This window comes from Sturnira hondurensis, unplaced genomic scaffold, assembly GCF_014824575.4.
Source record: "Sturnira hondurensis isolate 20B ecotype Veracruz unplaced genomic scaffold, ASM1482457v3 Scaffold0007208, whole genome shotgun sequence".
NCBI classification, from domain to species: Eukaryota; Metazoa; Chordata; class Mammalia; order Chiroptera; family Phyllostomidae; genus Sturnira; species Sturnira hondurensis.
Genome location: NW_028079839.1, coordinates 5,616,625 through 5,637,601, shown reverse-complemented (window position 1 = coordinate 5,637,601; position 20,977 = coordinate 5,616,625). Strand labels below are relative to the sequence as shown.

The 20,977-nt window shown below is 63.5% G+C and overlaps 1 protein-coding gene across 2 annotated transcripts in view; it reads left to right on the top strand.

The window, feature by feature from the left end:
- CFAP46 (cilia and flagella associated protein 46) overlaps positions 1–20,977 on the top strand; it is a 56,626-nt gene that overhangs the window by 1,672 nt on the left and 33,977 nt on the right. For both annotated transcript variants that reach the window (XM_037051251.1, XM_037051250.1), the window contains exons 5-23: positions 1,499–1,663; positions 1,989–2,112; positions 2,508–2,602; positions 3,118–3,228; positions 5,121–5,220; positions 6,227–6,325; positions 7,156–7,346; positions 9,538–9,766; positions 9,851–9,971; positions 11,013–11,136; positions 11,703–11,833; positions 12,550–12,677; positions 12,883–13,016; positions 14,154–14,366; positions 15,456–15,621; positions 16,350–16,499; positions 16,797–16,904; positions 17,387–17,553; positions 20,834–20,965. In XM_037051251.1, the coding sequence (XP_036907146.1) occupies positions 1,499–1,663; positions 1,989–2,112; positions 2,508–2,602; positions 3,118–3,228; positions 5,121–5,220; positions 6,227–6,325; positions 7,156–7,346; positions 9,538–9,766; positions 9,851–9,971; positions 11,013–11,136; positions 11,703–11,833; positions 12,550–12,677; positions 12,883–13,016; positions 14,154–14,366; positions 15,456–15,621; positions 16,350–16,499; positions 16,797–16,904; positions 17,387–17,553; positions 20,834–20,965 (2,688 nt within the window). The remainder of the gene's footprint in view (positions 1–1,498; positions 1,664–1,988; positions 2,113–2,507; positions 2,603–3,117; positions 3,229–5,120; positions 5,221–6,226; positions 6,326–7,155; positions 7,347–9,537; positions 9,767–9,850; positions 9,972–11,012; positions 11,137–11,702; positions 11,834–12,549; positions 12,678–12,882; positions 13,017–14,153; positions 14,367–15,455; positions 15,622–16,349; positions 16,500–16,796; positions 16,905–17,386; positions 17,554–20,833; positions 20,966–20,977) is intronic.

The window sequence follows — 20,977 nt, the reverse complement described above, 5'->3', positions numbered from 1 at the left end:
CTTCACCTGGGCCGAGGCCTCCTGTCTATGGAGGTGATGGGGCTGAGACTCCAGCACAGTTTCTGCCTAATTGACGCTTGCTTCATCAAAACAAACATTCCCGAAACGGCTAAGCCTGCACGCAGCCTCTTTGGACAGGACGCAGCAATTAAAGGCGATTTCAGGGTAAACCCTGGGTTCACTCATGCACCATCCCACTGGCTGCCGTTGGTGGCCTCCTTTGGCTGCCCCTGTACCGGGTCCGGGGGTGCAGCCCCTGGCCCTCCCTCAGCGGGGTACTGCTGACAGGGAACCATGCCCTGCAGCCATGCAGCGGGGGCTGTGGGTGTCGTCATGGGGGGCCTAGTCACTGCTGCACACCAGGGTGTGGGGGCACCTGCACAATGCCTGGTGCGGGGCCAGGAGCCTTGGGCCCTGTCAGGACCACCTTTAAAACAGACCTGGGTACAGCCAGGCGGAGGAGAACGGGCCTCTTGGTGAACCTGCGAAGGGACCAGCAGCCTTGTCTTACTGCCGGCGCCCTGGGCCCTCCCCTCCCTGGGTGAGAGCGGTGGGCGGTGGGCGTCGCTCGTCCCTCTAAGGCTGTCAGAGAAGACCGCCAGGCCCCCAGGCCCCTGCAAGGCAGAGCCCTCCTGAGGGCCCTGCAGCTGGAGAGAGAGTGCACCCCTGGGATTCCGACCTGGGCTCCCTGCAGCCACCGGAAGAAGCCTGGCTTCCTAGGGGTGCCCTGACCTCCGACACTTTGCATTTCCTGTTTAAATTTTTTAAAAATTGTTACTCTATTACAGTTGTCCCAATTTTTTCCCCTTTGTTCTTCTCAGCCCAGCTCACCCCTCCTTCCACAGTCAGTCCCCACGCCGTTGTCCATGTCCGTGGGTCATTCATGCATGTTCTTTGACTAATCTCTTCCCCTTCTTTCCCCTAGTACCCACTTCCCTGTCCCCTCTGGTCATGGTCAGTCTGTCCCCTGCGTCCTCACCTCTGCTTCTGTCCTGTGCAAACACAGAGTCTGCTCCCGAAGGGCCTGCCCTCCTCCTCCACCTGCCCAAGCCTCTTTCCACACTGCCCATCTGGCGGATTCCTGGTCACTTTTCAGGTCTTGGCAGGATTCCACCTCCTCCAGGAAGCCTTTTTTGGTTCCCCCTACTCTTGCCTCTTCTTGTCTATCCCTTGGGAGCCAAAGGAGGCCTTGCTCTGTGGTGTGTTTTCACGGGGAACCGGTCACTGTGTGGAGCAAATGAGTGAGAGAGACCTCTGGTCTGACATCAAGAGTCCGTGTCTGGGTGGCCGTGGCTGGGGCTCAGCAGGAGGCTTGCACTGTCTGAGCAGGCACCGCTGGGGGGCCCGTGCTTATCTGCTCTCGCAGTGTGGGCCCCGAGACTCAGAGGGGCTGCTGCCCTCTGATGTGGACGGAGGCCTCCAGGTGCCTCCCTGGGGAGGGCGGGGGCCAGGCTGTGCTGCTGGCCGCGTGGCAGACGCCTCCTCCCTGGTGCCGCAGGTATTACTTCCTGGTCTACAACGCGTCGGTCCTCTACTGGCAGATGGCCAGGCCCTTCCTCAAGCCTGGGTATCACCACCACCTGATCCCCAGCCTCTCCCAAATCGTGAGAGCATTGAATCAGACCCAGGACGAGGACCAGGACTGGCAGGCGGAGCTGATGCTGTGAGTGGAGGTGGCCGGCCTGCCCTGGCGCTGCCCGGTCCCCCACCCTACCCCGTGCCCTACCCGAGGGGGGCGGTCGCCCACCGAGCAGGCACAGCCAGAGGGTGGTTTTGGGTGAGTTGTCAGCAGGTGGAACGTGACCTTCTCAAGTGCCCCTGGTGACCTTGAGCAGCGCCTCCTCGTGTCCCTGCTGAGCCTGCCCGTGTGCCTGGGGTCAGGGGTCTGTGGACCAGGAGACCAGGAGAGGGGCAGCCACTTCTGAGACACTCGCAATGGGAAGGGGCGCCACCCACCCGGGCGTCTGTCTCCACTTTGTGCTGCCCAGGGAACTTCTGGAGTGCTACCTGCAAGCGGGGAGAAGGGAGGAGGCCGCCACGTTCTGCGCCACCGCCGCGCCCTTCATAAAGGCTCACGCGCCGCACCAGTACCGGCAGGTGTTTGCTGTGATGGTAGGTCGGCCGGCGAACCGTGGGGACCGGGAAGTGGCTTTGTGCCCTATCGCTCAGAAAACTGTAGAAAAGCAGCCGCAGGCCTACCTGCCGAGGGTCTGCACCTGCAGCTGCAGACGGCGCAACCGCACTGCCTCAGAAACCGTGGGGAGTTTGGAAAGAGAAAGCCATTACCGCAACAGCCTGTGCGGAGACGTCGTAATTCATTACATTCCGGGTACAGGAAAGCAAGCTACGTAGGGAAAGCTAAAGACTAGGCACAGTTGGAGAAAAGTGCCTCGTCAGCCACACAACTGACAAGGGACACTTGCAGAGCAGTCGCCGTGCACGGGTCTGGGCCGCCGCCCAGTCGTCCCTTCAGACCCGAGTCGCTGTCCTGTCCCGCCTCACCACAGGTGCGGCACGGCCTGGTGGGCGAGCTGCAGCTGAAGGAGGAAAGGAAGTCTTCCATCGGCCTGTCCGTCACTTTCCACATCAACCTGCTCCAAGGGCGAGTGCCTGAGGGGAGAGCGGGAGGCTCCCCTGTGCCCCACTCTGTCCACAAGGGGTGGGGCTGCGGGGACCCCCGGCCCAGGCTCCTGCCCCAGGCGGGGTGTGAGAGTTGGCTGGGAAATGGAGCGAAACTAGAGTAGCTTGTGGGTGGAGCCCCACTGGAGGGGGCCGGAGGGAGGTCGGGAGGAGATCTGCGGAGGTGTGCAAGGGGGCCTGGGGCCTGGCAGCCAGGGCGCAGGGCCAGGCACCCCACCCGGTGGGCCCTGCGTGCGGCTGGCCTGGCAGAGGGGCTGGTACACAGGGTCCGGGTGTTTCCCTTCTCAGGGTCATAGGCAGGAAGCCGGGCCCAGGCACCGGGGAAGCCGCCCTGGAGAGCTGAGGAGCAAGAGGGTTAGGTGGGCTCATTCTAGACTTGTCCAGTGGAAAACAGAGCTTCATGGGCGCAGAGGTTTTAAGGATAATTTGAGGAAGACTGACAGCAGTTTGGTTATTTAATGTTTGCATTAATTCTAGAAAACTGGATAAAAACGATTTACCTGAAGATGTCAGCAAAATTCTGAAGGCGGCCTACAAACAGCTGGGCCATTACAACCACCAGCACTTCCCTTCAATTGTGGAGGAGAAGTGAGTGTTTGTATCCACCCAGCTTCACAGCTGCGCGCGGTGGGCGGGGGCTGCGTGGGGTGGGGGGGAGCTGCACGGGACACAGGAAGCCGGTCAGTCCGAGGGGGAAAGGGAAAATCGGGGAAAGCACCAAAACTCCCCCCGTGTGCCCCACATCCTGCACACCCACCACGTGGAAGCTTGGGGGTTCCCTCCAGCCCCTCCCGTCCCGGGGTCCGTGCCGTGAGGGGAGCCCTTCGGACACGCAGCTTCACGCCGTGCTTCTGAAAACCACACTCAGCTCTGGCAGAAGCAGCTTATTTTTCGGACTGTAAGGCATACCCCCCTGCCCCTGCACTTTGGGAGGAATAATGGTTGTTAATGCTGCTGTTGAGTTCTGTTTACATTTACATTGGCGAAATATTATGTTATTCATGTTATTAAATATTTTACCACTTTTTTTTGCTTTTTTCCTATTTTCCTCCTCTAAAAGAGGTGTGTTTTATGGTCCAAAAAATGCAGGAGTTTCCAGGTTCCCACAGGATGTCCCACCTGTGGGCCAGCCCTGCGCCGCGTCCGCAGGTGGAGACAAATGCGCCCACCCCGGCCCCACCCGCAGCACGCTCAGTTCTGTCCTGGTGTCTGACCCCTGAGCTCAGAGTGAGGGGGACCATGGTATGACTTCCTGGGGGCGGGAGGTGGAGCCAGAGGCCGCCGTCCCCTCTCTCTGGGGTCACCACTGCAGAGGCGACAGGCTGGCTTCCCAGCCCCGCGCCTGTCCCCTTCTCCAGTGTTCGCTTGCAGGAACAGGGTGGGGGACTGACACCTGCTCACTGGATGCTGTGACCGCCCTGCTTTCTGCCTGGCATCTCTGGCCATCCGGGTGCAGCACTCAGTCCTCCAGGGCCCCTGGGCGTCCCCTCGGGCGCCGGGCCTCTCGGTTCCCGGTGATTGTTGGCTTCTGCGGCTGTTTGCCTGTAGCAATGGTTCTGAATATTTTTTCAGTTTGTCGTTTGATCATTAGTTTTGGGTGTCCTGGGCTGAACTGTGTCTCCCCCAAAGATGGGGTTGAGTCCCAGCGCTCACTGCCCCTGTGGACATGGGTCTTTGCGGATGTGACTGAGGTCAGGGGAGGCCAGGCTGCAGTGGGCTGGGCCCTGGTCCGGGGACTTCTGCTCTCACAGGAGGGACACAGGGACTCACTCCTGGAAGGAGGCCACATGAGGAGAAAGGCACGAGAGTCGCTGGCCACACCAGGAACGAACTGAGGCCTCGGTTTCCTCCCAGCAGCTTCAGAGGGGATGGGGCCCTGCAACCCCTCGACCTCAGCCTCCTGGCCTCTAGAACCGAGAGGCGAACTCCCCAGGGTTTCAAGCTGCCCAGCTCATGGGAGCGGTGCTGGAAGCGCCTTGTCTACCACTGTGGGCAGGGCGGCTCCGCCCGAGTGGCTCAGACCATCCGTGCCGGTTGCCCGGCTGTGTCTGTGGGCTCACGGGGGCAGGCACAACTCCCGGTGTGGGTGGCTCTGGCCCAGGTGGCCTCGCCATGTGACAGCTTGCACATCCCAGCCAGTAAGGAACAGTGGCGAGTTCAGGAGGAGCCACTGTGTTCTGTTCTTTCCTAAATTTTTTTTTCTTTATTGATTTGAGAGAGAGACGAAGGGAGAGACAAACAGACATTGGCTCACTGTTCTCTCCGCACTCATTGGTTGATTCTTTCACATGCACTGACCAGGGATGGAACCCACAGCCTGGGCTGCTGGGTTGGCGCTCTAACCCGCTGAGACACCCAGCCAGGGCTCTCCATTCTGTTCCCACTTCCTGGCAAGTGCGCATCCCCCGCCCCCTCCACACCACGCTAGTGTTTCCCCAGCACCCCCTGCCCACGCAGTGCTACTTTGCTTTTGTTTTCAGAATTCTTTTGCTCTTTGAACTGGCTCATCTTTCTATGACCTTGAAATGTGAGGACGTCTCCTCCAGCTGCCTCTCAGACTTGAAGAATATGGACAGCAAAGTAAGGGCCTAGGGACCGTGAGTGCCTGGCAGCTGCCGTCGGACATGAAGGGGAGGGAAGGGAAGGGCCTGGAGCCCCTTGGAGGCACTTGTGCCCCGTCTTCTCCACGTGTGTCATCTTCCAGGCCATGGTGTGAGTGCGCACACCACCCTCCTCCCTTCTCACGTCGTCAGAGGCACTGGCCCATGTCACTACTGGGCGTTTGGACTGTGCACACCGGGGCCGCCCAGGACTTCACAGTGTTCGTGGTCAGAGCACCCTCCCCACCCTGTCCACGGGCATTTAGACCCTGCTGTTTACTGTGCTCGACCTAGAGGGTTGCAGTGAACGTAGCTCTCATGGCATGTGAGGTGTCCCCCAAGTTCACGGACATGACGGCACAGCACTCGGCAGTTCTCACTCTGATTTGTGAGCACTCGTCACGGCACCGCCCTCCACAGGCAGCTCACGTTCCCCGGAGGTCAGGTGGTTGGGCGGGCACTGCGTCAGGGCTGCGTGCCGTCAGGTCCGCGGGCCTGGGCGCATCTCTGAGGGTGGCTTCAGCCCCTTGGTGGTGAGGAGCCCCACCCCTTGAGCAGGGATCGGGGGACGATGGAAATACAAGCCCAATGCCAAGAGGTTGTTTCTGATCTCCTCTCTGATTGGCGTCTGTGCCCAGAGCACAGGAGACCTGTAAGTCCTCGGGGGACCCAGCAGCCTGAGACAGGGCAGAAGGTCTGAGCCGATGGCTGCTGACGGACCCGCACAGACCTCAGGAGAGCCCCGTGAAATCCACTGTCCGTGACGCAAACTGCCTTTTCTTCTCTGTTAAGGAGATAAAAACGTCTTTTCAGTTTTCTCACACCTGCATGCTTTGGCAACGTGTTAGGGTTTTAAATACATTTTTCTGCTGTGATTGGTGTTTGCGGGGTTTCTGCCTGGAGTGCTGGGGTGTCATTTGAAATGTCTCTGGCGGTAGCGACTGGCACAAAGGCTCTACCACAGTTTCCGTGTCTGGGCTCCGCAGGACCCGGGGGACGTCATTGAGATCGAGTGCCTGGAGTGCGAGTTGGAGGCGCTGAGGCTGGAGAGTAAAATTAAAACCTACACCCGAGCGGCTGTGGAGGTAAAGCCTGAGCAGGCATCTCGGATGCCGGCTGCGTGCGGTGCCCCCGGGGGCTGGGAGAGCCGGGCCTGGGCCTTGGCTTCTGGGCCGGGGCGTGGTGGGCTCCCTGGCAGGATGGGCAGGGTCCCGGGCAGCACCCCAGCCAGGTGTCTCCTGTGGCTCCAGGGGGCCCTCTGGGCCTGGTGGCTGGGGGGCTGGGGTGGGACTCTCCCCCAGCTGGGCCCCCTGGGCCCTGTGTGGAGCCGCCACCCCACCTGGTATGCGCAGGGGTAACGCTTGCCCTTGGGGATGGTCATTGCGTCCCTATCCCGACTCCTGTCCAGGAAGGCAAAGGTCGCCCCTGCCCTAGTGTGGGGCCATCAGCCTCTCTGGGCCTAGAAGCCCGAGGGCTCCAGGGATGTGGTTCGGTCACTGTGACGGGTGGGGGCTTAGCTGTTTGGCTCCTGAGCTTTGAAGATGTGCCCTGGCCCCTCTGACTCAGGAGCCCTGAGGGCCCCGGGGAAGGGTGGAGTGGTGAGGCCTGCCCCCAGGTCCTAAAATGCCGCAGCCAGCCCTGTGTGCCGGGCAGGCTGTGGTCTTTGGGTAACGCACGCAAAGGGTGTGAGCCCCAGTAAACATATGAGACCAAGAGGCCCTCGGACCGAATCTGCCACAGACGGGCCGCCCATGAATGTGGGTGGAAGCGTCTCTGAGGCGAGCAGCCCTTCCAGGGCCCCAGGCACTCTGCCCAGGGGCGAGGCCTGCCCCCGTCTGGGGCTCCAGCTCCAGCACAGGCAGGCGGCCCTCACTCGCCTTCCACGCTCCTACACCGGCCACCGTCTCCCGAGCAGACCCAGCTGAATGTAATACAGAGACTGGATGTCGCGCTGCAGCGAGCCATCGGCCTGGGCGACCCTCGAGTGGTGCATGTGGTGTGCACCACCCAGTGGAACCTGTGCCTCCCGCTCCTGCAGCACAACCTTCGGCACCACCTGCGGAAGCCGCTGACCAGGATCGCAGAGACCCTGGAGAAGCTGGACAGGTGGCCTGGGCGTCTGTGTCCTGGGCTGTCTGCTCAGGAAGGGGACTCGTGGGCGGGGAGAGCAGAAGCCTTCACACCAGGGGTGGGGTGAGATCCGGCTTGTTTCCCCCAAAAGTGCCTCGAGCAGGACGGCAAGCTGCCTTCAGGGAGGGTGGGCGGCTGCGGGGGGGGGGGGCGGGGGGGACAAGGCCGGCAGTTTGCCCTGCCCAGGGCCAGGCTGCCCTCACCACCTGCTCACACTGACCGAGGGCCAGCCTCGGCCCGTGAGTCCTCAGGGACTGACAGATGACCAGATTTAACTCAGACCTCGAAAGCCTGTGCCAGGACAGCGTCCCCTGTGCCCCACGAGCCCCAAAGGAGGGACCTGCTATTGGTCCAGTGTGGCCCGGGGGTGGCTGTGAGCCAGCGTGCACTCACCTGGGGTCTGGAACCCTCACCGGTCAGGGTGGGCGCTGGGCTCCCCGGGCAGCGTGATGCCCAGGACCATGTGCCTCTGCCCTTGAGGTTGAGTCATTCACCACATGGGCTGAAGGCCAGTCCCGGGCCAAGCCCCAGGCTGGGCCGCAGGGCTGCATAGTGCAGGGGGTGCATGCCTGCACCTACACCTCTGTCTGCAGCTGTGTCTACACCTGCATCTGCACCTGCACCTTTGTCAGCACCTCCATTCTATCTACACCTACACGCACCGACAGCTGTGCTCACACTTAGGTACACCTGCACCTACAGCCTGCTCCTGCACCCAGAGCTCATCCCGTTAATAGGCCAGTTAAGCCAAGTGCTAAGAAGACCCTCGTAGCAGGAGGTGGGGGGACCTCGGGGGAAGCAGCTTGTGGCAGGTGGTCCCTGCCAGCCTCTGAGCTACTGCGAGACGTCAGAGACCAGACAGTGAGGGTGCTGGGTGTGGGGTACTGGGGAGGGAAAAGGCCCGGGAGGAGAGCCCTGCAGACGGCTGGACCCAGAGCCTGTCCCAGACTCAGGGCTGTGCCACCTCCTGAGGGAGGGGTGAATCTCCGAGAGCCGGGGCAAAGGAGGGGCTTCAGGTGTCCAGCGATGGCTCTGCTACCACTGAGAACAGCCAGTGGGCAAAGGTGAGAGGTGACAGAGCAGAGGGGCAGGAGCTGAGTGTCACGGGGTCCAGAAGGAGGAAGCTGGGGAGGGTGGGTGTGGACTGAGGGTGTCGGGGACCCGAGCCCCTCCCTAACATCCCTGGCTGGAGAGGCCGGGAGCTGCCCTGTGGGAGGCAGCAGGCTGTGGAGTGGGGGGCCCTGCAGGGAGAGCCTGGGGGCCACTCGGGCTTCAGGGAGGGAGGAAGCCGAGGAGGAGCAGGCAGGGCTTTGGGGGGGAGAGGACGTGGGTCCCCACTGGCCAAGCAGGGGCTCCGTCAGGGGAGTCTGGGGCTGCACGGGCTGGGGCCTCACGGGACCTGTTGGAGCAGTTGTCAGAGAGCAGGGACAGGGTGTTGACGGCCCAGGAAGCACCACGCTGCTGGGGCCCGAGGCAGTGGGGCCTGAGACTGTGTCTCTGGCTGTTTGTTTTGTCCCCGGCACAGGGTGCTGGGGGACAACCCCTGGAGACAGGGCGACTCAGCCCTGTGGGGGGAGCAGATGTATGGGCTGCACTTACAGAGAGAAATAAGCAAGAGGGAGGCTGGGAAATGGGTCTGGGGCTGTGGACAGAGAAGGGGAGGAGTGGAGGGTCGCCCAGAGGGTGGCTGCCAGCAGCAGGGATTTGGGCCCAGACTGCAGGGAGGGACCTTGAGGGGAGCTGCTCTGCTGGATGGGGGTGCTGCAGCCGAGGTCACAGAGGAAGGAGCAAACACCGGGGGAGGCACAGGCCCGCAGGGTGCGGTGGCTGTGGGGCGGGGCATGGGGGCCGCAGGTGTGTGCGGAGACAGCGGGGAGCCTGGAGCTGCAGGAGAGCCCTGCCATCCGGGCAGGGGGTGGGGTGACGGCACCAGCGTTGGCGGGGAGGGCCCTGGCGTTGCATGCACCCTTGAGGCAGCTCTCCTGACAGGGACCCTGGGGTCTCTGCACTGCTGCTTCTCGGTCAGTGGGCCTGTGGGGACCCCCGCCCCGTCCCCTGTGTGAGTCCTCAAGGCGTGGCCAGGTGAGGCGCCAGGGCCACTGAGGGTCTCCCAGGCAGCCCGCATGCCCGGCCCCTGACGCTGTGCTGTGCTGTGCCCTGCCCCCAGCCTCATGGTCTTGCTCCGCTGCCAAGTGCACATGGAACTGGCCCACGTCGAGGAGGACGAGGACCGGCTGGAGCCCGCCATGGAGCACCTGGTGAAGGCCATGCGGCTGGACAGCCAGGGCCTGTACCAGGAGAGGCTGCGGATGGCCTTCAACCGGCTGCGCCTCTGCTCCATGCTGTACCAGACCCCTGAGCGTGCGGAGGACAAGGCCACCATGGCCATTGAGCAGGTGCCGCCTTGGAGCCCCCGGAGCTCCCGGCGCCTCTTCAGAGCTGGAGAACACTGGGCCGACACCCCCCTCTTCCTCCCACAGGCCAAGAAAGCCATCCCCAAAGACAGCGTCCGGAAGAAGCGGGCCCTCCTGGTGAATGCGGGCCTGGCACTGGCCCCCGACGCCTTCCAGATCGTGCTGGACAGTGAGAACGAGGCCAAGGGTGGGTGCTGCCTCCTTCCTCAGCACCGTGTCTCCTGCGGCTGTGGGGTGGAGCCCGGCCTGCCCTCCTCGGGGACCGTACTGGGCCCCTGGGAAGGTCAGAACCCGCTGCCTTTGACCTCTGCCCAGCATCCTTGACCTGTGGTCTGTGGCCTCTGGAAGCTGGCTCTCCGCCCATTGGCCTGGCAGCCACCTCAAGGTGCCCTGAGGGCAGCTGGCACACAGGCTCCCAGCTCTGTCTGGGGGCCGGGGCCTTTCCGCCGGCCTGCTCACCTCTCCTTTTCATTCTCACTCCCCCTGGTGGGGGAGGGGGAGGACGGGATTGGATCACACCCAACGGTGGGAGGGACGATCTGGGGTGTGACGCCTCAAGCTGCCCGGTGTGTCTCCTGCCGTTGCAGCTGCCCTCCTGCCCAGCCCCAGTAGGGCATGCCTGGGTGCCTCTGGGTGTGCCTCCCCAGGGTGTGCTGCTGGGAGCCCAGGGAGGTGGCGGCAGAGCCTGCCGGGGGGGGGCGTCACCTGGTCTGGTGAGCTGGCTTCTGCGGGTGAAGGGTGCTTTGTGGGAAGCGAGCTGCCAGCCTGGTGGCAGCATGGCCCAGGCCCACGGCATCCTCAGGGATGCTGCGTCGGGCAGCCTGCTGGCGCCGGGGCGGCACTGAGCACCCAGAGTTCACTCTTCCGTAGCAGGGGAGCAGCCTCCAACACCAGCTGATCAATGCCCAGCCTCGAGATGGGGTGGCAGTGCAGGCCTGAGGGCTAGCTAACCCGGGGGCTTTGGTGGGTGGAGATGGGGCGGTGCCACCACGGGACCGAGTTGCAGGGTGGCCAGGCTGACCCTGCATCATGCCCTGCCAGGGGCCTGGCAGCGTCCCACCCACAGCCACAGCCCCTCCCCGCCCACGTGAGCCCCGAGCCCTGGGGTGGTCCTGGCGTGTGGCTACACCTGATGACACCGACCACCCCTGGACGGAGGGAGGTGCGGTCCCTAGAGTCTCAGGCCTGTCACATGACCTTGGCCTCGTTTGCTCCCCTTTGCCCTCAGTCTCCACTGGGAAGAGCAGGAGCCGGTTTGCCCTGCTGTTCGCCAGGGCCCGGCACCACACTGTCAGCGTGGAGAAAGCCACCGGGCATTTGCGGCGTTTGGGGAGTGAGAACGAAAAGGAGAGGTGAGCAGGGCAAGTTCACACCTGCGTGGCAGGGGTGGGGATGAGACAGTGACCTCCTCCAGCAGCCAAAGTGCCCCCACCCTGGCTCCCACGTGGGGTCCTGGAGGCACACGGCTCGGGGTGGGGACCTGGAAGGCAGCACCCCCACTGCCCCTGGGACAGGAGGCCCTGCCTGGGGGTGGGGGGCTGGGTGGACACCTGCACCCTGCCCTTTGTGGGGTCAGGACAATGGCTGGAGCTGCTTGTTCTGGGACTCGGGGAGACCTGTCCCTGGGCAAGGAATCGGGTGGGTACTTCTCAGTCGTCACAGTGACGGGGACCAGAGAACTGCCCCTGTCCTCTCAGCCCTGACCCTGGGGCAGCCTCATCCTGGGAGGGCCGCCCTGCTGCCTCCAGCCCCTGGCTGCAGGCCAGTGAGTGTGGCTGTCTCACAGCCACACTCTTCGAGACCCTGGGTAAGAGACCCGCCAGGGCCTGTTCCTCACGGGCTGCCGTTCCAGTGGGTCCTGGCTCTGGCAGCCACGTCCAAGTTCAGGGGCTCCCTCATCTGGGTCTTTGGTGAGCAGAGTGCAGATCTGGGCCGAGCTTGCCAAAGTCTCCCGGAAGCAGGGTGTGTGGGACGTGTGCCGTGCAGCCTGCCGTTTCTGCCTCCTGTACGACAGCGTCAAGGCGAAGAGGCTGTTGCGGCTGAAGAGAGGTCCGTGCAGGGGCCGCCGGGGGCTGGAGGGGGGCTGCTGTTCGGGCCAGGAGGGAGGGGGATTCCCTGTGTGGGGACGTGGGTCCGGTGGGCCTTCGAGGACACAGCATTTCACAGATGCCGGCTGCCGAGGCTGCTCGTGGTGGCCGACGGTGACCATAGGGGCCCCCCTGGCCAGCATCCCCCACATCTGGCACCCTGCGCTGTCATGTTGTTTGGCCTTCCCAGGCCCTTGGGGGTCGCCAGGGGACTGAGAAAAGGGAAAGGAAGGCACCAAGGAGCCTGTGAGCAGAGGGCAGAGGGCAGAGGGCAGAGGCCGAGGTACAGGCAAGGGTTGAGTATAGAGTGGCTGGCATGCAGGCGTGGCTCTCAGGAGGGGGCAGGGGCTGGCTCCACAGGTCAGCACCGGTCTGGGAACAGCCCAGGGCACACGCCCCTGGGGGAGCCCTGGCCTGCGAGCGGCAGGGATGCAAGGACTTGTGAGAGGCATGCGCAGGCCTGGAGGTCACACCTTTGTGAATGTCCGATGGGACGGGACACCTGCCCACGCCCCAGGGGCCCTGCACCCTCTGGGGAGGTTTTTCCATGTTCCTGGGCACAGTGTCCACTCCTCAGAGACCCCCGCTGCCCTGGGGCTGGGGCAGGGCTCTGGCAGGTGGGTGACTACAGCCCTGCCCTGTAGTCTGTGCGGGAGTCTGAAGCACCACTGTCCCCAGGAAGGAAGAGGCGGGGCGGGGACAGCCTGGGGCGCGACTCCAGGGCCCAGTCTCTGGCCCTGCTGCGGAGGCCGGGGTCGCCCACCCTGCTGCAGAAGTTCGCGGAGGTGGGCTTCATCAACGCCGAGGTGTGTCCCAGGGGCAGGTGGGCTGGTGGGCACGGGTCCCCTTGAGCGGCCCTTCAGTCTCCCCTGGCAGCCGCGGGTGCCCGGGAGGTTTTCTGGGGGAAAAGGAAATCAAAATTCGATGTGTGCCGATAGAAATTTTCCTCAGAAATAGTTTCTGAGTTGTGCCTGGGCTGGGCCTGCCCCCGTGACCTCTGGGCACTGGCAGGCCACCGTCCACTTGCTGCGGGCAGAAGGGGTGGAGCTCAATGACCCCCCTGACCCCCCTGAGGACCCGAGCCAGCACGCGGCCGGCTACATGCTGGAGTGCCCCCAGGGCAACTCCGAGTGGGTCACATACAGGTAGGTGGTCGGCCTGCCCGCTCTGCACGTCCATGGGGTGCGGGGTGGTGGGCGGGGCTGGTGTTTCTCCTGAGGCTCGTTCATCCCGACCGCCCTCATCACCGGGAAGCGAGAGGTGCTAGGGGCCGTGTCCACGTGGGGACAGGCTGGGACAGCTCCCCGGGGTGGGGTGAGGCGTTTCCTGCGGATCGTCCCGGAGACTGGCCCACGTGCAATGCCTGGAGCCCGACACCTTGGAGCGGGCGCTGTGTCCATCGTGAGGGTCCGCGTCCTTCCTTGATCTGACCCTCCGCACTTTGGAGAGTGAGGGACTGAATGCCCGCGTTGTCCGGTCCCGGGGGCTGAGCACCTTGGTGCTGCTCTCTCCCACCCAGCAGACGGAGGGCCTGCCTTTCCCTGTGTCCCTTTCTCTCAGTCAGCGACTCTCCCAAGCCCAGGCCCCAGGGTGCCGGAGAGTGCTGGCCCGCCTCGCCATTCGGGGTGCAGCAGGGGGCGCCCTGATGCCAGGGGCTGGAGGGAGGAGAGCAGGGTGCCTGTTCTGCATAAATAGTTCGCCGTGGTGCTGGGAGAGCGCCTGTCCCTGGTGGTCTAGGAGCTCCAGGTGGCCCTGTCTGACCCGAGGCCTGGCTGTGTATGTCCCTTGAGCTCAGGGGCTTGAGTTTGTGACATGAAGTAGAGGAAGATGTGCCAGAGAGACCGTGCAGAGCCATCACGCTGGGGTGCTGCCTGGCGCTTTACAGGAAAGGTCTTCCAAGCCCCGTCCCCGGGCAGACAGCTGTCACTCACATCAGGGCAGAGTGGGACCCGATCGCCCTCAGCGGAGTGGCCTGTGTGTGGGGGGTGGCCCAGAGGGGACAGGCAGGCAGGCTGGCCTTTGGTCAGGGCTGTGTCCTCAGACGCGGAGGCCTGGGAGGTTTGCCGACCAGGGACAGAGTGAGAGGGTCTGATCTTCACGTGTGACAGAGGAATGTCCCTGGGGAGACGGGGGGAGCTGGGCAGGTCTGGCATCCTTGAGGAGGGGCGTGGCCAGTGGCCCGGGTCGTGCAGTAGTGCCCTGGGCAGACTTCAGGCTTGCATCGGTGCCACGGGCTGGGAAAGGCCTGGAGACCAGGGAGAGCGGGCCCGTGTGCCCTGCAGGACCTGGGTGGAGAGCCTGTCACAGTACGCCATGAGCAGCTGGCTGCGCTCGGCGGAGATCGGGCAGGAGATGCAGGAGGCTTGGATTGTGCAGAACGCAGTCGTCTACGTCCTGAACCACAACCACCACCTCATCGCAGCTGGGCGGCAGAAGGAGCTGGTGGACGCCTTGTATCGCCTCCTGAGCATCGTCCAGGCCACCGGCCACAACGGGTGGGTCCCCCTTCTGCAGTGCTGTCCTTCCAGGGAGGGGCGGGCCTGCCATCAGCTGGTGCCTGGAGGGGACAGGCCGAGGAGAAGCCTGGGGGACGCACGGAGGGCTGCTCTTTTGATCCCAGGGCCCCCTCTACTGGCTGTGCGCCCTGAGCCAGGCACCCACCCTCTCTGAGGCGGTGTGTGGCGATCGATGAGCCCAGCGTGGGAGCAGACGGAATGAAGGTGGGAGGGGCTTGTGGGTCCCTGAGTCACTGAGGGAGACAGGGGATGGGAGCAACCCCCTCTCTGGGGTGTGGGGCAGGCGTCGGAAGTCAGTCCCTGTGCTTTCTGGTCCGGTTGGGACCTAGTGAGAAGCCAGTGCCCCAGCCACTGACACTGGAAATCTGACAACTTCAAGTTGGTCACGGTTTTATCTAAGCAGGACAGAACTTTAAAACTCTCCTTGTGTTTTCTCTGTTTCGGCTTTTAGTCTGAGCACTAACATTTAAGTATTTGCATTGGATGCCGAAGCAGAAGTTTGAGAATGACTCAGAATGTAGCAATGTATGACGGGGCAGTGTTTTAAGTCAGGGGTCGTGGAGAGGATGGCCGTCCCCTCTGCCGTTGGCGCCTGGAGGGGCTGCCGGACCTGGGCCCTGCTCACAGCTGCCGTCCTGCTGGATTCTGCTGTAGACAGGGGTCAGCTGAGTCCCTGAGCCTCAGCGCCTGGGGGTCGCTGGTGACCAATGTAAACACTCTGGCACCGTGACCTTGCTGGCGAGAAACAGGAGGCTGCTGGTATAAATGCCTTCGTTCTGGTAACGGGTGGCAATTCTCTCGCCACGGCCCAGGGCCTGCTGGATGCGCCAGCAGGGCACCGTGGCCTGATGGGCCTTCCTGTCCAGCCCACGTGGCCAGCTTCACCCTCTCAGTGTGAAGTCCCCTGGGACGGAGACAGAGTGTCACCACAGCAGGCTCATCACAGCCAGCGTCCTCCCCCGATGCCTGGGAATGGCGCCCACAGGCGGTGCTGAGGGCTGGGCAGCCACCCTTCCATTGGGTCCCGGAGGACGTGCGTGCCTCACCAGCCGACGCCCTGTGTTCCAGCGACCCCGTCCTGCTGGTCACGCTCTGCAACGCTCTGGCTCGCGGCCTCATCATCAGCCGGATCCCAGCCCAGACGCCCGAGAAACTGAGGAAGCCCGTGCGGCCCAGCGCATTTCACAGCCCCCTGGACTCCGAAGCCGCCTCCGAAGTCAGAACCGCCGTGGAGGTACAGCCTGCCGGGCCTGCCGGGCCTGCTCGCTGCTGCTTGGCACAGTCGTGCGGGCGGGGCCAGCAGCAGCGGCGGTGAAATGGGCCGCTGGTCCAGCTGTAGGGAAGTGGACGCTGATGGCCGGGGGACGTGCATCCCTCTGAAAGCGAGGGTGCGGTGTCGGGGAGCAGGCATCCCGCAGGGCAAGGGGAGGGCAGCCCCACGTCAGCTCGCGGACTCGTCCTCACACTGACGGTGTGCGCGGGGGGTGGGGGGAGCTGTGAGCCCACGGGAGCAGCTTCCCGGCAGAGGTGGACGTTGCTGTGGCCTTCTCTGACGAGGGGGGAGATCGGCGGTCTTGGCAGGGGCTGGGAAGCGTTTGAGGACCCACTGCCCAGCTGTGGTCGGAAGAGGCTCAGTGAACGTGGAAGAAAGCAAGTCCCTCGATGGCTCAGGGGGCCAGCTGGAACCTGCAGTCGACCTGCACTTGAGGAGGGTGGGCGGCACCCTCGGAGAGGAAGCGCGGGGGTCTGCCATGCCGCTGCCCGGGTCTGGCAGGTGCAGGGCTGAGGGTGCGGGAGGCCGGGCTGCACACCTTGGCCTCGGCCATCGCTGCACCCAGCCTGCGCCAGGACCGACCCAGGCTGGCCCGTGGCTCAGCCGCCACTTCGTCTGCGTGAGAGCCTGGCTACTTGTGGTCAGTGACTCAGGCCTCTCTATTCGGGACAAGCACACCTCCGTTTCAGGTCTGCGAGTTCGCCCTGAGCCTGACCAACGGGACGGTGCCCGAGGACACGGTGCCCACCGAGGCCCGGCAGCAGCTCATCGCCACCTGGGTGAAGGCCAAGCAGCTGCTGCAGCAGCAGATCGGGTCCCGGCTGGGTGTGGACGAGCAGGTGTGACTGGTGGGTCTGGGCCCCCGCCTGGCCCCGCCCCTCGGGCCTGCCAACATGCAGGGCAGCACCTGGCCGGGCCGCCCGGCTCTCCTGGCGCCCGCCCTCTGCCGGCAGCCGGGTCAGCCCAGTCGTCTGGCCGCTGGGCCCCCTGCCGCTCGATGGTCCCCAGGAGACAGACTTTTACACAAAGGGCCCCGCTACCAGCACAGCACAGGCATTTCACAGGAGTCAAGTCCCCATGTCCCAGCCCTGCCGGGGCCCTCGGGCTCATGGACACTCTCTGCTCCCCGTCCCCAGAGCACCAGCGAGGACGTCAGCTCTGTGACCAGAGTCCTCGTCGCTCTGGAGATGTACTCCTGCAACGGGCTGGGCCTCATGGACTTCACGGTGCCGCCCCTGGCCCAGGTGGGTACTGCCGCTCGTCCTGGCGCTCAGCATGCTGGGGGCGGCTGGGCAGAGCCCTGCAGCCTGAGGCCGCTTGTTCCAGCTGGGGCGTGCAGAGGCAGGTCCGGGGCAGAGGGCACAGCCTCCTCACTGCACCTGCCGTCCCCTCAGGGCCCCTTGGTGCGGTTCCGTACAGCAGCTCGCCAGCCCCCTCAGTGGCCTCGCTCAGGGCAGGATGTCCCTGGGGGCACACAGGCGTGTGGGCCTGGGGTACCTGTCACCCAGCAGCTGACCCTGAGCCAGAGGCTGGGCCTAGGTTTTTGACTGGTGACGTGGTCACTCAGCCTTCCTGGCTTTGCCCCGGGGGAGGGCCTTTCCCAGTCAGGTCTGTCTGGGATGACCTAACTCCCTGGCCCACGGCCACCAGCGGACAGTGCCCGGCGCTGAGGGCCAGGGGAAGGGGCTGGACACCTGCACTGAGCGTCCGCCTCGGCCCTGTGCAGCTGGTGAAGATGGCCTCGGCGTGCAGCTGGGCGGAGCCCCTGGTGGAGCTGCAGACCCTGGCCCGCCTGGGCCACTTTGCCTACGCGGCCCGCGACCACGAGACGACCATGGCGTGCTCGAAGAAGGCCCTGCAGCTGGGCGCTCGGTGCCTGCGGCAGTTCAGTCCGTGAGTTGCCTCCCTGGCTCCTGACTTCTGCATCCGGTGATGTAGCCACCTCCCCGTCTCCCCCAAGATCAGGAGGGCCTTGGAGAATGCTGTAGTCACGCATCAGTGTGCAGGGGCCCGTGCAGAGGTTATGGGGAGGGAGCACCAGCTCCTGGCCAGGCCCCCTCTCGGTCTGTGCACCCCCAGCAGCCCCGTCCAGCTGCCGGCAGCCTCTGCCTGCTGGCTCTGTCAGCTGGGGCTGCGCTGCCCCCAGGCCCCCGGAGAGCCAGGCTCGGCAGGGCTCTGAGGCCGCTGGAGCCTCAGGAGCAGCAAGTGTGGGGCACCGCGGCGGAGGGGGCTCACGGGCCCCTGGCCCTCCCCAACAGCCGTGCTAACTGTGATTCTGAGAAGGCAGAAAATGCCCTACATACGTTAGAACGAAATTAAAGGGCGATTTGATTACGTCCTCTCCTGCCCCACTCTTGGCCTGAGGGATGCAGGGGCTGCCGCTGCCCCAGGTCCCGGGACGGCCCAGGGGGGCCCCCAGGCCCTTTGCGTTTCTGAGTTTGCTCAGGCTCACAGGCTCCATCCAGACGATCAGTACCTGTGCTGACTCTATCCTCTGTTTTTGAAGGTGAGGCTTTTAAAAACCTGTTGCGAATATAAATATTTCTGTGGTAGACGTTGTTCTCCTTGAGGTTCTCTTCAGCTAACTTCCTGAACCTATTTCCTTTTTAAAAAGACTTTATTTATTTACTTTTAGAGAGAGAGAAAGGGAGGGAGAAACAGGGAGAGAAACATCAATCTGTGGTTGATGTTTCACGCTCACCCCACTGGGGACCTGGCCTGCAACCCAGGCCTGTGCCCTGACTGGGAATCGAACCGGCAGCCCTTTGGTTCACAGGGTAGCACTCAATCCACTGAGCCACACCGGCCAGGGCCTGAACCTACTTCCTGGAAGTCAATCTCACCAGCTCACGTGGCCGGGGCCTCGGACGTGCTTGGGGCACAGACTGGCGCCCTCAAGGCTCTCTTCACACCTCACCTCATTTATTCCTCCGAATGGCTGTCCCCACACGGCAGCCGGGCAAACTGAGGTGGCAGCCGAGTCACCCAGCTGGCAGGTGGCAGAGCTGGGGTGGGAGTCAGACCGTGTCAGGAGAAAACCAGCTGGCACACCCCATCACAACACAGTGTCCTTGAGACTGCCGCCGCCCTGAATGCAGAGTGACTTGTGTTAGAGGACAAATCAGTGAGTAGGCGGGACTTTCAACAAGCGAAAACCCTAATAAAGGGCTGAGTGGAGATTCCAGGACCGAAAAGTTTGACGTCTCTGTCATGGAAATGACTCCAGGGGAGCGTGGCTCACAGGTTGTCGAAGTGGAAGCACGAAGAGCAGACAGCCAGGGCGCTGGGGGACCACCAGGGGGACAGAGGCCGGAGAGGGGAGCAGCCAAGAAGTTTTCCAACTGGATCCAAAGCAACCCGAGATGCAGCATTTTCAAGGAAGGGGCAGCAGGAGCAACTCGGAGAAAACCCAGCCGGTCCCCCTTGTGGCGGGATGGCCTAGGCCACACCCAGAGGGGGACGGGAGAGGGAGCAGGACACATTCCACGCAGGATGACAGTGGCAGGGCCTCGGACCTGCCCCGGGCAAAAAGAGGAACCTCATCAATCTAGACCCTCTGCCCACCGAGCAAGGCCTGCAAAAATGATAGCAAAATCAAGACATCTTCCGATTCGCTGGCACTGAGAGGATCCTGCCCCAGCGGACGGACCACAGGACGGGAGACGCTGAAGGAGTGATGCCGGGCAAGGGCGGCTCCGGCCGTGAGGAGAACTTGGCCGTGACCGGGCTTGGCCGTCACATACCAGCGCTGATGAGGGCGTCGGCCTGTTTGAAACAAGAACCACGTGCTCTCGCCCTGGCTGGTGTAGCTCAGTGGATTGAGCTCGGGCCTGTGACTCAGATGATCCCGGTTCGATTCTCAGTCAGGGCACATGCTTGGGTTGCAGGCCAGTTCCCTGCAGGCCAATTCCCAGCAGGGGACGCACGAAAGGCAACCATACATTGTTGTTTCTCTCCCTCTCTCCTTCCCCTCTAAAGATAAATAAATAAGATCTTTAAAAAAAAAAAAGAACCACGTGCTCTCGCAGGTCACAAGCAGACACAGAAGGGAGGCGTGCGATGCCAAGGGTGGGGAGGAGACTCGGGGAAGTTTGTCATTGGTTCTCGCATGGCCTGTGGGTCGAAGTGGATCGAGTGAGCGAGGGCAGCCGGTGATCTGTGCCTTGGCCCCTTGGGCAATGCTAGGAAGACTCGGGCAAGAAGGTGCACACGATCTGCAGGCAGGGAGGTCGGACGGGACGCTGGAAAGTGCCCTGGGAAGGAGACCAGGGGCTCGCCGGACAGTGGGAAGGTGAGGGGCGGAGCCTCATCCATCCCTGTGTCGAGGTGGAGGCCAAAGTGCAGTGTGTCCCACTGGACGTGAAACCAGGACCTGGCAGGCACTGGGAAGACGCTTTGGAAGGCCAAAGGTGGGGCAGGTCGTCCCTGCACTGAGGCGTCAGGTCGGGGACACAGGGCCTCTCACGGGCACAGCAGGTCGAGTCAGCAAGGACACAAGCATCCCAACCGTCCGTCCCCTTGACAGCGGCGTGGTCAGGGGTCCAGGAAGCGCAAGCCAAGCACTCGTGCACCTGGAGCTGTGGGCTCCGCTTCCTCTCAGGGAGCCAGCCTAGCCAACGCCTAGGGAGTGGGGACTACCTGCTGTCCTGGACACGGCGCCCAGGGGGACAGCCCAGCACTGAGCGCGGGCGACTGCCGGGTTTCCCAGGGGCCTGTGCTGCTCCACAAAGTCAGTCTCGGAAGATGTCAGGAGATTCTGGGGCGCTCGCCCTGCCCTCCCCCTTGTCTCCCCCAGCAGGGGTCTTAGGCTCTAAGGGACCCATGATACTTGCAACCAGGGGCGCAGCGGCAGCTCACCCCAGGCTGCACCCCCAAACCTGTCTGCCTCCAGGGCCCCTTTTCTCTGAGTGCCCAGAGAGCCAGAGCAGCCCGCCTGGGCTCTCTGCTGTTGCTGCTTCTGTCCTGAGCCTTCCTCTGTCCACTGTCCTTTGCTTTAATAGACGTCCTCTCAACAAGAGTAAAGTAACATAAAAGATGCCAGGTGCTGGTGCCTGGTGGTTCTGGGGGTGGGGGTGCTCTCAGGAGGCCGCTCTGGGCGCCCGGGGCTGGCTCACCTTCCTGCACAACAGCCCCGGCCCTCCCGGGCTGCGCGCTGAGGGTGCTGTACCCGCAGGGTCCAGCAGCAGCTGGCCGCAGAAGCGCTGAGCGCCGCCGCCTGCGTCCAGGGCCGGAGCATCGTGGAGAACCTGAAGGGGCGGAAGCAGCTGCGCCTGGTGGCCGCCAAGGCCTTCACGGAGAGTGTGAGGTCAGTCAGCGT